The sequence below is a fragment of the Perca fluviatilis genome, chromosome 15 (assembly GCF_010015445.1).
Source record: "Perca fluviatilis chromosome 15, GENO_Pfluv_1.0, whole genome shotgun sequence".
In the NCBI taxonomy this organism is placed as follows: Eukaryota; Metazoa; Chordata; class Actinopteri; order Perciformes; family Percidae; genus Perca; species Perca fluviatilis.
This window is the reverse complement of record NC_053126.1, coordinates 25,704,338-25,719,805: the sequence shown is the minus strand read 5'-3', so window position 1 is coordinate 25,719,805 and position 15,468 is coordinate 25,704,338. Positions and strand designations below refer to the sequence as shown.

General features: G+C 34.5%; 1 protein-coding gene across 1 annotated transcript in view; it reads left to right on the top strand.

Annotated features, from left to right (window-relative positions):
• The window catches only part of caskin1 (CASK interacting protein 1), a 151,733-nt gene extending 138,267 nt beyond the window's left edge, over positions 1 to 13,466 (top strand). The window contains 1 exon segment of the mRNA XM_039823944.1: positions 8,003 to 13,466. Within this exon segment, the coding sequence (XP_039679878.1) occupies positions 8,003 to 8,099 (97 nt within the window). The 3' untranslated portion in view covers positions 8,100 to 13,466.
• The last annotated feature ends 2,002 nt before the right edge of the window (positions 13,467 to 15,468 follow it).

The window sequence follows — 15,468 nt, the reverse complement described above, 5'->3', positions numbered from 1 at the left end:
TTATTATTGCAAGGTTTATCAGTCCTGGTGTGTGTTTTGTCCATGTGGTCCACTGGGAGAAGTGCTGATTGTGAAGTCTGACAGCAGAAGGAAGGAAAGACCTGCACTATCTCTCATTGTATATCATGTCAAAAATCATGTTAAAAAAAAATCATAAACTAGTCATAGTATAGTATGTCGAAAAGAGTCATAGTATAGTATGTTGAAAAAAGTCATAGTATAGTATGACGAAAAACATTGTGAAAAAGTCATAGTATAGTATGTCGAAAAAAGTCATAGTATAGTATGTCGAAAAAAGTCATAGTATAGTATGTTAAAAAAAGTAATTGAAAGTCATAGTACGGTATGTTGAAAGAGAATCATAAAAAAGTCATAGTATAGTATGTCTAAAAAAGTCAATCATAGTATAGTATGTCGAAAAAAGTCACAGTATGGTATGGCGAAAAAAATATAAAAAAGTCATAGTATAGTATGTCAAAAAAACTCAAAAAGTCATAGTATAGTATGTCGAAGAAACTCAAAAGGTCATAGTATAGTATGTCCAAAAGAATCATAAAACAATCATAGTATAGTATGGCGAAAAAACTCAAAAAGTCATAGTATAGCATGCTGAAAGAAAATCATAAAAAAGTCATAGTATAATATGTTAAAAAGAGTCATAGTAAATAGTATGTCGAAAAAAGTCACAGTATGGTATGGCAAAAAAATATAAAAAGTCATAGCCAGTCGAAAATCATCATAAAAAAGTCATAGTATAGTATGTCGAAAAACGTCATAGTATAGTCTGTCTGAAACAGTCATAAAACAATCATAGTATAGTATGTCGAAAAGAGTCACAGTATAGTATGTCTAAAAAAGTCATAGTATAGTATGTCGAAAAAAAATCATTAAAAAAATCATAGTATAGTATGTCGAAAAAAAATCATAGTATAGTATGTTGAAAAGAATCACAGTATAGTATGTCGAAAAAAGTCACAGTATGGTATGGCGAAAAAATATATAAAAAAAGTCATAGTATAGTATGTCGAAGAAACTCAAAAAGTCATAGTATAGTATGTCGAAAAAAGTCATTAAAAGTCATGGTATAGTATGTCGAAAAAAGTCATAGTATAGTATGTTGAATAAAGTCACAGTATGGTATGGCGAAAAAATATAAAAATGTCATAGTATAGTCAGTTGAAAATCATCATAAAAAAGTTATAGTATAGTATGTCGAAAAAAGTCATAATAGAGTATAGTATAAATTCAAGATTCAAAATTCAAAATCCTTTAGTAATCCCTTAACTGTGAAATTCACAATGTTGCAGCAGCAAGGGATATAGTACAATACATTGTAAAGATAAACTTAAAAATATAAAAAAGTAATATTATAGTCGGTCGAAAATCATCATAAAAAAGTCATAGTATAGTATGTCGAAAAGAATCATAGTATAGTATGTCGAAAAGAATCATAGTATAGAATGTCGAAAAAAGTCATAAAAAAGTCATACTATAGAATGTTGAAAAAAACCATAAAAAAGTCATAGTATCGTATGTCGAAAAGAGTCATAGTATAGTATGTTGAAAAAAGTCATAGTATGAGATGGCGAAAAAATATAAAAAAGTCATAGTATAGTCGGTTGAAATCATCATAAAAAAGTCATAGTATAGTATGTTGAATAAAGTCATAAAAAAGTCATAGTATAGTATGGCGAAAAACGTCATAGTATAGTCTGTCTGAAACAGTCATAAAACAATCATAGTATAGTATGTCGAAAAAAGTCATAAAAAAGTCATAATAAAGTATAGTATAGATTCAAGACTCAAGATTCAAAATCCTTTATTAATCCCACAACTGTGAAATTCACAATGTTGCTGCAGCAAGGGATATAGTACAATACATTGTAAAGATAAACAAACAATGAATTCAAAATAATTGAACAATTTTTTTACTTGTATAGTAAATAAACAAACAGTTGTATTTACAGTATTTCACAGTCACATTATTAGTGCAAGGTTTATCAGTCCTGGTGTGTGTTTTGTCCATGTGGTCCACTGGGAGAAGTGCTGATTGTGAAGTCTGACAGCAGCAGGAAGGAAAGACCTGCACTATCTCTCATTGTATATCATGTCGAAAATCATGTTAAAAAAAATCATAAAATAGTCATAGTATAGTCGAAAACAATCATAGTATAGTATGTCGAAAAAAAAAAAAAAGTCATAGTATATACTATATATATATACTATACTATACTTCGACATACTATACTATGATTGTTTTATATTTTTTTTCGCCATACCATACTGTGACTTTTTTCGACATACTATACTATGACTCGTTTCGACATACTATAATCTGAAATAGTATAGTCTGTCTGAAAAAGTCATAAAACAATCATAGTATAGTATTTCGAAAAAAGTCATTAGTATGTCAAAAAAGTCATAATATAGTATGTCGAAAAGACTCATAGTATAGTATGTCGAAAAAAAGTCATTAAAAGTCATAGTATAGTATGTTAAAGAAATATCATAAAATAGTCATAGTATCGTATGTCGAAAAGAGTCATAGTATATGATATGGCGAAAAAATATAAAAAAGTCATAGTATAGTCAGTCGAAAATCATCATAAAATAGTCATGGTATAGTATGTCGAAAAAAGTCATAGTATAGTATGTCGAAAAAATATATAAAAAAGTCATAGTATAGTATGTCGAAGAAAGTCACAGTATGGTATGGTGAAAAAATATATAAAAAAGTCATAGTATAGTATGTCGAAAAAAGTCATTAAAAGTCATAGTATAGTATGTTAAAAAAATATCATAAAATAGTCATAGTATCGTATGTCGAAAAGAGTCATAGTATATGATATGGCGAAAAAATATAAAAAAGTCATAGTATAGTCAGTCGAAAATCATCATAAAATAATCATGGTATAGTATGTCGAAAATAGTCATAGTATAGTCTGTCTGAAAAAGTCATAAAACAATCATAGTATAGTATGTCGAAAAAAAATCATAAAATAGTCATGGTATAGTATGTCGAAAAGAATCATAGTATAGTCTGTCTGGAAAAGTCATAAAACAATCAGTATAGTATGTCGAAAAAACTAAAAGTCATAGTATAGTATGTTTAAAAAAAATCATAAAAAAGTCATAGTATAGTATGTCGAAAAGAGTCATAGTATAGTATGTTAAAAACAAAATCATAAAAAAGTCATAGTATGGTATGGTGAAAAAAGTCATTAAAAGTCATAGTATAGTATGTCAAAAAAAAATCATAAACTAGTCATAGTATAGTATGTCAGAAAAGAGTCATAGTATAGTATGTCGGAAAAGAGTCATAGTATAGTATGTCGAAAAAAGTCATAAAGTATAGTATACATTCAAGATTCAAAATTTAAAATCCTTTATTAATCCCACAATAGTAAATAAACAAACAGTTGTATTTACAGTATTTCACAGTCACATTATTATTGCAAGGTTTATCAGTCCTGGTGTGTGTTTTGTCCATGTGGTCCACTGGGAGAAGTGTTGATTGTGAAGTCTGACAGCAGCAGGAAGGAAAGACCTGCACTATCTCTCATTGTATATCATGTCAAAAATCATGTTAAAAAATTCATAAAATAGTCATAGTATAGTATGTCGAAGAGAATCATAGTATAGTATGTCGAAAAGAATCATAGTGTAGTATGTCGAAAAAAGTCACAGTATGGTATTGCGAAAAAATATATAAAAAAGTCATAGTATAGTATGTTGAAAAGAATCATAGTATAGTATGTTGAATAAAGTCATAAAAAAGTCATAGTATAGTATGGTGAAAAACGTCATAGTATAGTCTGTCTGAAACAGTCATAAAACAATCATAGTATATCATGTCGAAAGAAGTCATTGTATAGTATGTTAAAAAAAATCATAAAATAGTCATAGTATAGTATGTTGAAAAAAAATCATAAAAATGTCATAGTATAGTATGTTGAAAAAAAATCATAAAAATGTCATAGTATAGTATGTCGAAAAGAGTCATAGTATAGTATGTCGAAAAAAGTCACAGTATGGTATGGCGAATAAATATATAAAAACGTCATAGTATAGTATGTCAAAAAAACTCAAAACGTCATAGTATAGTATGTCGAAGAAACTCAAAAAGTCATAGTATAGTATGTCGAAAAAAGTCATTAAAAGTCATAGTATAGTATGTCAAAAAAAATCATAAAATAGACATAGTATAGTATGTCGAAAAGAGTCATAGTATAGTATGTCGAAAAGAGTCATAGTATAGTATGTCGAAAAAATATCTAAAAAAGTCATAGTATAGTATGTCGAAGAAAGTCACAGTATGGTATGGTGAAAAAATATCTAAAAAAGTCATAGTATAGTATGTCGAAAAAAGTCATTAAAAGTCATAGTATAGTATGTCAAAAAAAATCGTAAAATAGTCATAGTATCGTATGTCGAAAAGAGTCATAGTATATGATATGGCGAAAAAATATAAAAAAGTCATAGTATAGTCAGTCGAAAATCATCATAAAATAGTCATGGTATAGTATGTCGAAAAAAGTCATAGTATAGTCTGTCTGAAAAAGTCATAAAACAATCGTTTTATAGTATGTTAAAAAAAAATCATAAAAAAGTCAAAGTATAGTATGTTGAAAAAAATCATAAAAAAGTCATGGTATAGTATGTTAAAAAGAGTCACAGTATGGTATGGTGAAAAAAGTCATTAAAAGTCATAGTATAGTATATTGAAAAAAATCATAAAAAAACTCATAGTATAGTATGTCAGAAAAGAGTCATAGTATAGTATGTCGGAAAAGTCATAATAAAGTATAGTATACATTCAAGATTCAAAATTCTAAATCCTTTATTAATCCCACAACTGTGAAATTCACAATGTTGCAGCAGCAAGGGATATAGTACAATACATTGTAAAGATAAACTTAAAAATATAAAACAATCATAGTATAGTATGTCGAAAAAACTCATAAAAAAAGTCATAATAAAGTATAGTATAGATTCAAGACTCAAGATTCAAAATCCTTTATTAATCCCACAACTGTGAAATTCACAATGTTGCAGCAGCAAGGGATATAGTACAATACATTGTAAAGATAAACAAACAATGAATTCAAAATAATTAAACAATTTTTTTACTTGTATAGTAAATAAACAAACAGTTGTATTTACAGTATTTCACAGTCACATTAGTATTGCAAGGTTTATCAGTCCTGGTGTGTGTTTTGTCCATGTGGTCCACTGGGAGAAGTGCTGATTGTGAAGTCTGACAGCAGCAGGAAGGAAAGACCTGCACTATCTCTCATTGTATATCATGTCGAAAGAAGTCATTGTATAGTATGTTAAAAAAAATCATAAAATAGTCATAGTATAGTATGTCGAAAAAACAAAAAGTCATAGTATAGTATGTCGAAAAAAGTCATACTATAGTATGTCGAAAAAACAAAAAGTCATAGTATAGTATGCCGAAAGAAAGTCATAAAAAAGTCATAGTATAGTATGTTTAAAAAAAATCATAAAAGTCATAGTATAGTATGTCGAAAAGAGTCATAGTATAGTATGTTAAAAAAATCATAAAAAAATCATAGTATAGTATGTTGAAAAAAATCATAAAAATGTCATAGTATAGTATGTCGAAAAAAGTCATTAAAAAGTCATAGTACAGTATGTTTAAAAAAGATCATTAAAAAGTCATAGTATAGTATGTCGAAAAGAGTCATAGTATAGTATGTTAAAGAAAATCATAAAAAAGTCATAGTATAGTATGTCGAAAAAAGTCACAGTATGGTATGGCGAAAAAATATATAAAAAAGTCATAGTATAGTATGTCAAAAAAACTCAAAAAGTCATAGTATAGTATGTCGAAGAAACTCAAAAGGTCATAGTATAGTATGTCCAAAAAAATCATAAAATAGTCATAGTATAGTATGTCGAAAAGAATCATAGTATAGTCTGTCTGGAAAAGTCATAAAACAATCATAGTATAGTATGTCGAAAAAACAAAAAGTCATAGTATAGTATGCCGAAAGAAAGTCATAAAAAAGTCATAGTATAGTATGTCGAAAAGAGTCATAGTATAGTATGTTAAAAAAAATCATTAAAATGTCATAGTATAGTATGTTGAAAAGAATCATGGTATAGTATGTTGAAAAAAGTCATTAAAAGTCATAGTATAGTATGTCAAAAAAAATCATAAAATAGACATAGTATGTCGAAAAGAGTCATAGTATAGTATGTCGAAAAAAGTCACAGTATGGTATGGCGAAAAAATATATAAAAGAGTCATAGTACAGTATGTCGAAAAGAGTCATAGTATAGTATGTCGAAAAAATATATAAAAAAGTCATAGTATAGTATGTCGAAAAAATATATAAAAAAGTCATAGTATAGTATAGTATGTCGAAGAAAGTCATTAAAAGTCATAGTATAGTATGTAAAAAAAAATCATAAAATAGTCATAGTATCGTATGTCGAAAAGAGTCATAGTATATGATATGGCGAAAAAATATAAAAAAAGTCATAAAATCAGTCGAAAATCATCATAAAAAAAGTCATAGTATAGTATGGTGAAAGACGTCATAGTATAGTCTGTCTGAAACAGTCATAAAATAATCATAGTATAGTATGTCGAAAAAACTCATAAAAGAGTCATAGTATAGTATGTCGAAAAAAGTCATAGTATAGTGTGGTGAAAAAAGTCATTAAAAGTCATAGTATAGTATGTCGAAAAAAAAAATCATTAAAAAAAATCATAGTATAGTATGTCGAAAAGAGTCATAGTATAGTATGTCGAAAAAATATATAAAAGAGTCATAGTATAGTATGTCGAAAAGAGTCATAGTATAGTATGGCGAAAAAATATATAAAAAAGTCATAGTAGAGTATGTTGAAAGAAAATCATAAAAAAAGTCATAGTATATAGTATGTCGAAAAAACTCATTAAAGTCATAGTATAGTATGTCGAAAAAACTCAAAAAGTCATAGTATAGTATGTTGAAACAGAATCATAAAAAAGTCATAGTATAGTCTGTCTGAAACATTCATAAAACAATCATAGTATAGTATGTCGAAAAAAATCAAAAAGTCATAGTATAGCATGCTGAAAGAAAATTTTTAAAAGTCATAGTATAATATGTTGAAAAGAGTAATAGTATAGTATGTTGAAAAAACTCATTAAAAGTCATAGTGAAGTATGTCGAATAAAGTCACAAAAAGTCAAAAGCATGTCATTCCCTCTCTCTCCCCTTTCATGTCTTCAGCTGTCTTGTCAATTTAAGGCCTAAAAATGCCCCAAAAATAATCTTAAAAACAAAATAAAGTCATAGAATAGCATGTCGAAAAAAGTCATAAAAAAATCCAGGTATGTCGAAAAGAGTCACAGTGTAGTATGTTGAAAAAAAGTCATAAAAAGTCCTAGTTATAGTAGGTCGAAAGAAAATCATAAAAAAGTCATAGTGGGCAAAAAACCGTCATAGTATAGTATGTCTGAAAAAGTCATAAAAACGTCATAGTACAGAATGTCGAAAAAAGTCATAGTATGTTGAAAAAGGTCATAGTATAGTATGTCGAAAAAAAATCATAAAGAAGAACAAACGTTGCTGTCCCTTCTCACAGGTCGCATCAAGCTTTGTCAACGTTTTTATGAATGACTGTTCTCAGATACTTCTACTGTTCTACTGACTCCATGCCAGTTTCTATGCCGAAGTTCCGAGAGGGTCTTAAAATGAATGGTAACCCTTTTACTTGAAGGTATCTACATAAGAGTGACATGACACTGTCATGAACACATGAACCCTAACCCTAACTTGTCATGACAACAACCGAATGATTCTTAATGACAGAAGCGGTATGTCATAAACGTTTATGACTTGTTTATAATGCAGATATTCCCTTTTGTTGGTTTAATGTTGCGCTTTTCTCCCCCTGTGTGTGCGTGTGTGCGTGTGTGTGGTTGTGTGTTTGCGTGCGTGTCTGTGTGCGTGTCTCTCTGTGTGTGTGTGCGCACATTTAGCTCTGTGGATGAGCAGAAGACCACGGTTAGCATCCTCGACGACATCGGCAGCATGTTCGATGACTTGGCCGACCAGCTGGACGCCATGTTGGAGTAACCGCAGGAAGCAGTCGGCGTGTCTCCACGGCAACGCTGCATCAGGAGTGACTCAGACGGCACAATGGGCAATACGCCTCTCGAACTCTCTCTCCTTCCTTTCATCCTTCTCTCTCTGCTCGCGCTCGTCGTCTATCTCGCTCGTCCTGTCGTCCGTCGCTGCTCTGGAAAAGCTCTTTTTCTCCTCCTCTTCCTCTTCCCTTCATCTCCCGTCGCCGATGATGAAAGTAATGACGGAGCAGCGCCACAGGCCTGGACAGACGTGTGGCAGAGAGGGTGCAAGAATGAAGAACGGATAAAGAGAGAGACACCAAAAGAGAGAGGGTAAAAAAAAAAAAAAAAAAAAAAAGGACCAAAAACAAAAGAATAAATCTAAAGCTGGACAGATGACGAAATGCAACAAAACCGCAATCAAAACGTGGGTCGTTTTCAGAACTCCACATGGACTCTACGAACAAATAAACTAAAGTAATACCGATTGAAAAAACCCCAACTGTGTTAACCAATCATAGTATGGTATGTGTACATTCTAAGCATGGAGAGTTTATATCTACTGAAAAAGTCCTGCATTAGCACAGTAATATATAATATAGCGATAAATATGAATCTCTAGCTCTTTGGTTTGATGTCTTGGTTCTGTGTGGAATGGTGACCTCTGGTGTTGTGACGATGTAAAGGACTAGGTGGAAAGATTTTTATCTGTGACCAAAACGAGACTATTCAGCTCCTGAAGCGTGTGTGCGAGTGTGTGTATATGTGTGTGTGTGTGTGTGTGTGCGCGTGTGAGCTTTTGTGGATTGTCAGAATTTCAGGATCAAATTCATTTTCCTCTCCTGGCTGCGTTCATACACTCTGCTCCATCCTCATTATCACCCCGTAACATAGACACACACCAACAGGAGAAGCACAATGACCTATGCAGCCGACTTGCACACGCACGCACACACACACGCACACACACACACACACACACACACACACACGGGAGCCTGCACAATATCAATTCAAACAGGAAGGGGAGGGGAGGGAACTGCAGCAAGGCTACAGCAGGTTGTCTGAAAGCAGAAGTTAGGTCTTGGGGATAACGTTGGCTTTTAAGTTGTGGAGAAGGATTTCAGGATGCTGTTCAAGGTGCAACGTTTTAGCGAGGTAAGGTAGTAGGTAGGTAGTAGAGTTGGCCAGTTTTCAGGAGGATGGGTCAAAGGTCAGATTGGGCCCAGTTGCAGCACAAAGCAGCAAAGTCTAGAGAGAGCTAAATTCAGTTTCAAATCATTCCTGATACCTGCTGCTATCTCAGAAGAAAACAAGGCTATAAAGCAACACACACACACGTCATATGTTCCCCACACTCACAACATTGACTAACCTTTTGATTTTGATTGCAATTCAAACACTTTTAAGTAGGAATGCACAGTGCCTGAATTGGACCGGGGAAAAAAAGAAGTGTGCCAGCACCCTAATTCAGCAGTTGCCTGATATGATCAGCGCACGTATCTTGGATATATTTATATTTATACGTTTATCTTGCAGGTTGGACGCCCGAATAGTCGACTATTCAATGATTCAATCTAAGGAGGCTTTCAGTCTCACAGTCACATCGTCACGGTGTCTGAAAATGTGGTTGTGATCATTCCGTTCGGGCTATATGGTGAATGTCTGATGATTTGAAAAAAGATTTGCTTGTTTTCTCATAATAATCATAATATATAGCCTACTTTGGTATAAATGTCAGCCAAAGACTGTATACAGTATATGATATCAGCCGAATAACGGGCTACTGTTAATGACAATTAGAAATAAGGGTACTCGTGTGGACAAAAATCAGAAGTGCTAGTACTCAGTACAGCTAAGTACTGGCCCATTTCAGGCACTGGGGGTGTGTTGATGCAACTTCTACTCTTCCGAAACCTTCACTCAGGGTCTCTGCTGGAACAGATTTCCGATCTAGTAGTAGTGCTCTCTTTGATCCATTAAAATACTCTAATTTGAATAGTTATTTGTGTCTAGTTTTTACTACAGAAAATGTAATTTACTGTGGTAAAAAAATCTTAAAAATACATGAAAAATCCTGGATCTTTAAATATATGCATATATTTTTACATGATGCAAAAACCTCAGCCTGTCAGTCAGCAGCTTGCCTTGAGTGAACACTGAATTTGTATACTAATACTGATTAAATAACTATTTAATGTGGATTGGTCACATCTGGCTGAGCCAGTTAATAAGGTCAGCTACTGGTGCATCCCTACTTTAAAGACCCTGTATTCATTCATACTTTTAGGATCAATAACTATCCTGAATCTCTATGTGGGATCCCTAAAAAAAAACAAATTCAGCAAATAAAAAGATTAGAATAGGAGCGATAACCTTCCTGACAACCTCAGTGGATAACCGTCCTCTTTAAATCTTCATCGCTCCCATCCCACACTCTCCTTAACCATCCACCCTGTGTTGCCATGACAATCTACATCATCAACCTCACCATCCTCATTGTCATCACCATAGTTACTACACAGTGTTGCCATGACATGGGATAAAAAATAAAAATGCTGATGGAGCAAGCAGCAGCAGAGATCTGTGAAGCTGTTTGGGATGGTTTGTTTCAGTGAAACGTTTAAAGGGCCACTCCAGCCATTTTTGTCCTGCACTTATAAAGGGCATGGTATGGGTCAAGCTCCAAAAGAACTGGATCCTACACTTCCCATAATGCATCTAAATGGTGTCTCTTACTAGATCCTTTCTGCCTGGTAAACGCCCATATCTTTCAAACTCCGTAACGCCAGTTTGTAACGCAGGATCTCATTTTTTAAAATAATAATTCTGATGACATCACTATGACATCATTCTGGATTTTTACAAAACTCCTCCAGAGGATCTGTTTTTCAGGGGCGGAGCAAAGGGGGTGGCTTCTGGGGCTCCAGGCCCGAATGTTTTCTTAAAAGGCACAAATCTTTAAGGGTTTTAAAATAACTTTTTGTCATTTCCCCTCAGTTTCTCTGACTGGAGCGGCAAATCAATGGAGCACAAGTTATATAACCGGAGAAATATCATATATCAGCCATTCATTCTGGGAAAATGTTTCAAGATTAGTAATGCCAGTTCATGCCAAATTCCTACCCTACCCATGTTAAGTAACTTCAAAATAGTAACATCAGGCAGTTTCTGCCTCTTTTTAGGTGGCAGAAGTGAAACGTAAGGCTCCTCAACATCTGTTGGGTTCTGGTTTCAGAATGATGAAGACAGTTGGAAAACAATAGATACAAAACAGGATGTCGGCTCTGTAGGATACTTTTCCTTTGCATGTGGCAAATGGCTAAAAAAATGTGCATACAGCTGCCGTAAATGGAGCATCCACCAGGACCCCCCCCCCAAGATTTAGGCTGAGCCCCGAAAGTTTACAACGTCTGGCTCCGCCCCTGCCGTTTTCAAAAGCTGAGCTGTACTAGACTAGTAAACCTATCTTCATGTGTAAAATTGGTGGAGTGCCCCTTTAAATTCCTCAAACACAACCAGAAACTGCATCCAGCGAGCTGCTAGGCTCTGATCTACCATATGCACCGCGGTCCATTAAGAAAATCCAGGTTTCACAGTCCCATAGCAGCCACACTCCTTATATAAATGACTACGAATTCAGAGAATAGTTGTGGTTTTTAAATTATGATCAAATAGAGATTATATATATGGATATTTGCAACAAACAAAAAAAAAAGTGTATTTATGATGTGTGTGTCATCCTGAAGACTATTTTTCAAAGTAAACAGATCTAATCTGAGTGTTGAGTCAGTTTGCTTCTCCATGCTTAAGTGGTCCAAGCTGATGAATCATTGTAGGTAACCATGTTGGGATATTTCCAGGTTTGTGAGTTTTTTTGTTTTTTTTCATGTTTTCCTCTGCCTACATGTGTCCAGGTGTGGCGATGTGTATAATACAAGCAATTCTTGTTGTTCCGTTTTATTATTTTTGTATTATTTTAAATGCAATGCTCTGTTTTTTCCTTTGAAACATGTGCCTTGCTTTGTGATTTTGGTCTGACTACAATACAGTAGATGGGTATGTACAATATATGAGGATCTCTCTCCTGTTCTGTCATGCATTGGTAGTTGACATGTCATCAAAAAAAAAAATATGGTGCCCCCCCACCCCCTCCCACCATCACCAACGAGATGAGATATTTGAAACATATACATTGTACATCTTTTTGACACTTGCTGTTCAGTAATTCATCAGTAATACATACCAAATTAACGTCTCTCTCTCTCTCTCTCTCTCTCTCTCTCTCTCTCTCTCTCCATCTGATTGGACAATTAGAAAGTAACTTATTCCAATTAAACAGCCACATTTTGGCCACTTCACACAATGCGTTTACACGCTGGCAGGAACATGCAACGTGTGATCTATCTATTTTATCCGAACATAAAAGGTAGTAACAGCGCACCAATTTGGAAAATGTGTGTTTTTAATGCTTTCTTGCTGAGAGTTAGATGAGAAGATTAATACCACTCCCTTTTATAACGTACATTGAACTCTCGGCAAGAAAGTGACTGTGTATTTTCGACTACTTTTGAATGTGGATTTACTAAAAACATGCCTGTAATAAACACTAATCAGTCAAATGTCAGTTATGATGGTTGGTACGGCTGTGCATTTGAATTTTCTTACATCTGGTCCCATCTGTCTGACTTTTCCAACCTGATGTTTATGTGGAATTTCCAAGCAGAAAAAGCAAGTTCTCAGAATTGATTTTGTAGCACATGAATCCATGGCAACGTCCTGTGATCAGAGGCTGTACTGTAACAGAGGTCAAAGGTTAACTCTAGTTCTCTCACTTAACTTCTACCACACACACACACACCGGCCCTGTCCTGCTAAAGCTTTTAGCCTTTTCTCCTCCTTCCTTGGGTCTCACTTTGGTCATTTCTCATGTTGTACGCATTCTTCTGAGGTGTGTTTGAGGCTACAAAAGTGAAATACTGCAAATGGTGAAGGAAGGAAAAAAAACAAACAACACAGATGGTCAAATATGTTATGGAACAAAAGTACAGTTCATTTTCTTTCCGAACAAAAGAAGAAGCCAAGCTGTTTTTATTTTGGTTTTCCGCTTGTGCTTATCTGAACACATACCGGACTGGAGTCTCCTCTGCATTGCAGCGACTCTATGTGAATGCTTGAGAGAGGCCGAGTGTGTTAAATGTTGCTCTGCTATTGACTGTGTGAAACCTGTGTGTTTGTGTGTGTGTGTGTGTGGTGTGTGAGTGAGTGAGTGAGTGAGTGAGTATGTGTGTTGTAGTGGCTGGACAGTGGTGTGCTTGCAGTGACTGCATCTTAAGGCCATCTGCTCTGAATAAATAAATGTTCTATACAAACTGCACCGTCCTGTCGTCAGCCTCTCTTTGTGTTGTGAACGTTGTATTTGCGAGGTCCTCCTCCAGGGGGCAGCACAAGACTGCAACAGCCCTCAAACGCCACTTCAATTTCCACTTAATTTGGCTGTCTAGAGCTCAGGACATACAGAATGTGCTTGATTAAAAGGACAAGTTCGACATTTCGGGTAATGCAATATGTTAGCTTTCATGCTGAGAGTTGAATGAGAAGAATATCACTCTCATGCTTAGGGCCACAACTAACGATTATTTTCATTGTCGATTGATTGGACGATTATTTTCTCGACTCATCGATTAGTTGCTTGGTGTATAAAATGGTGCAAAAATGTCGATCAGTGTTTTCCAAAGTCCAAGAAGACGTTCTGAAATGTCTTGTGTTTTGTCCACTCAACTCAAAGATATTCAGTTTACTGTCACAAAAGAGCAAAGAAACTAGTAAATATTCACATTTCAGAAGCTGGAATCAGAGAGTTTTTACTTTTTTTCCATAAAAAAATGACTCAAACCGATTATCAAAATAGTTTGCGATTAATTTAATAGTTGACAACTAATTGATTAATCTTTGCAGCTCTGCTCATGTTTGCACAGTAAGTTATGAAGGTGTTTGGTGTTTTAAGCCCCCAACGTCGTCTTCCAGGCAGCGCTGCATGGAAGGCACTAGGGTTAGGCAAGGGTTACCGTTAGGGTTAGGCCGGTTACACACTGGCTGCGTGGCGTGAGCGTGGCGTGGCGTGAGCGTGGCGTGTCAGCTGCGTGGACTTTTCGATGTCTTTACACACCAGAAACGTGTCTGACGTGGTGGTGCTGCTGCTAGCCTTGCCATTGATAAAATGAAATACCATATTAAACATAAATATATACTGATTTGATTACAGCAAAGACAACGTCGGCAGTATTGACGGCAAAATAGGCTACAGAATATTTCGTTCTGTATTGGTGTGGTGGTGGTGTACAGGTGCAATATTAGAAAAAAATTATAAAAAATTATATTAATAAAATATTTTTTTTATTACATTTATATCTGCATTTATATCAAAACCTCGAGGCTTTCAAACATCAACATGTCATTTATTAATATGTATTGGTGTCTAAACGACATAGAAACACCTTTTCCTATTCTATTTTGCCTGGAAACGCTTCCAACACGCTTGCGCCTGAGACACGCGTGTCACGCAGGCAATGTGTAAGATCTAACCTGTTAACATGTGTAAGATCTAACCTGTTAACATGTGTAAGATCTAACATGTTAACATGTGTAAGATCTAACCTGTTAACATGTGTAAGATCTAACCTGTTAACATGTGTAAGATCTAACCTGTTAACATGTGTAAGATCTAACCTGTTAACATGTGTAAGATCTAACATGTTAACATGTGTAAGATCTAACCTGTTAACATGTGTAAGATCTAACCTGTTAACATGTGTAAGATCTAACCTGTTAACATGGGAGTCGAAATATAAACGGACACGCCACGCAGCTGACACGCTCGCGTGACGCATCCAGTGCGTAGCCGGCCTAAGGGTTAAGGTTAGGGTTAGGTGCCTTGAAGTCGACAGTCCCAGCGCTGCCTTGAAGTCGATGGTGGGGGCTTAAAACACCAATCGAGCAAATATGAAGCTACAGCCAACAGTCGGTTAGCTTAGCTTAGCATAAAGACTGGAAACAGGGAAACGTCTGGAAGAACCCCACGTTGGGAACCACCGCAGACGGTGGCTTTGATGAAAGAGCTGCGAGACCAACCCACTAAAATATGAAGCAACTATTGATATGAATATTCTATCATGGATACACAGATTTTCAAGTTATACTCTATAGCAGGGGTTCTCAAAGGTATCACTCAAAAGGTGATAAAAAAAAAAAAAAAAAAGACACAAAACAACATTTAATCAACTCACTTGTTACTTTTAAGTAACATTCATTCAAGTTGAATACTCTGTTTTCCCAGTCAACTTTTGTACCCAACTGTACCTTTTGTTCGGTGGCCTACG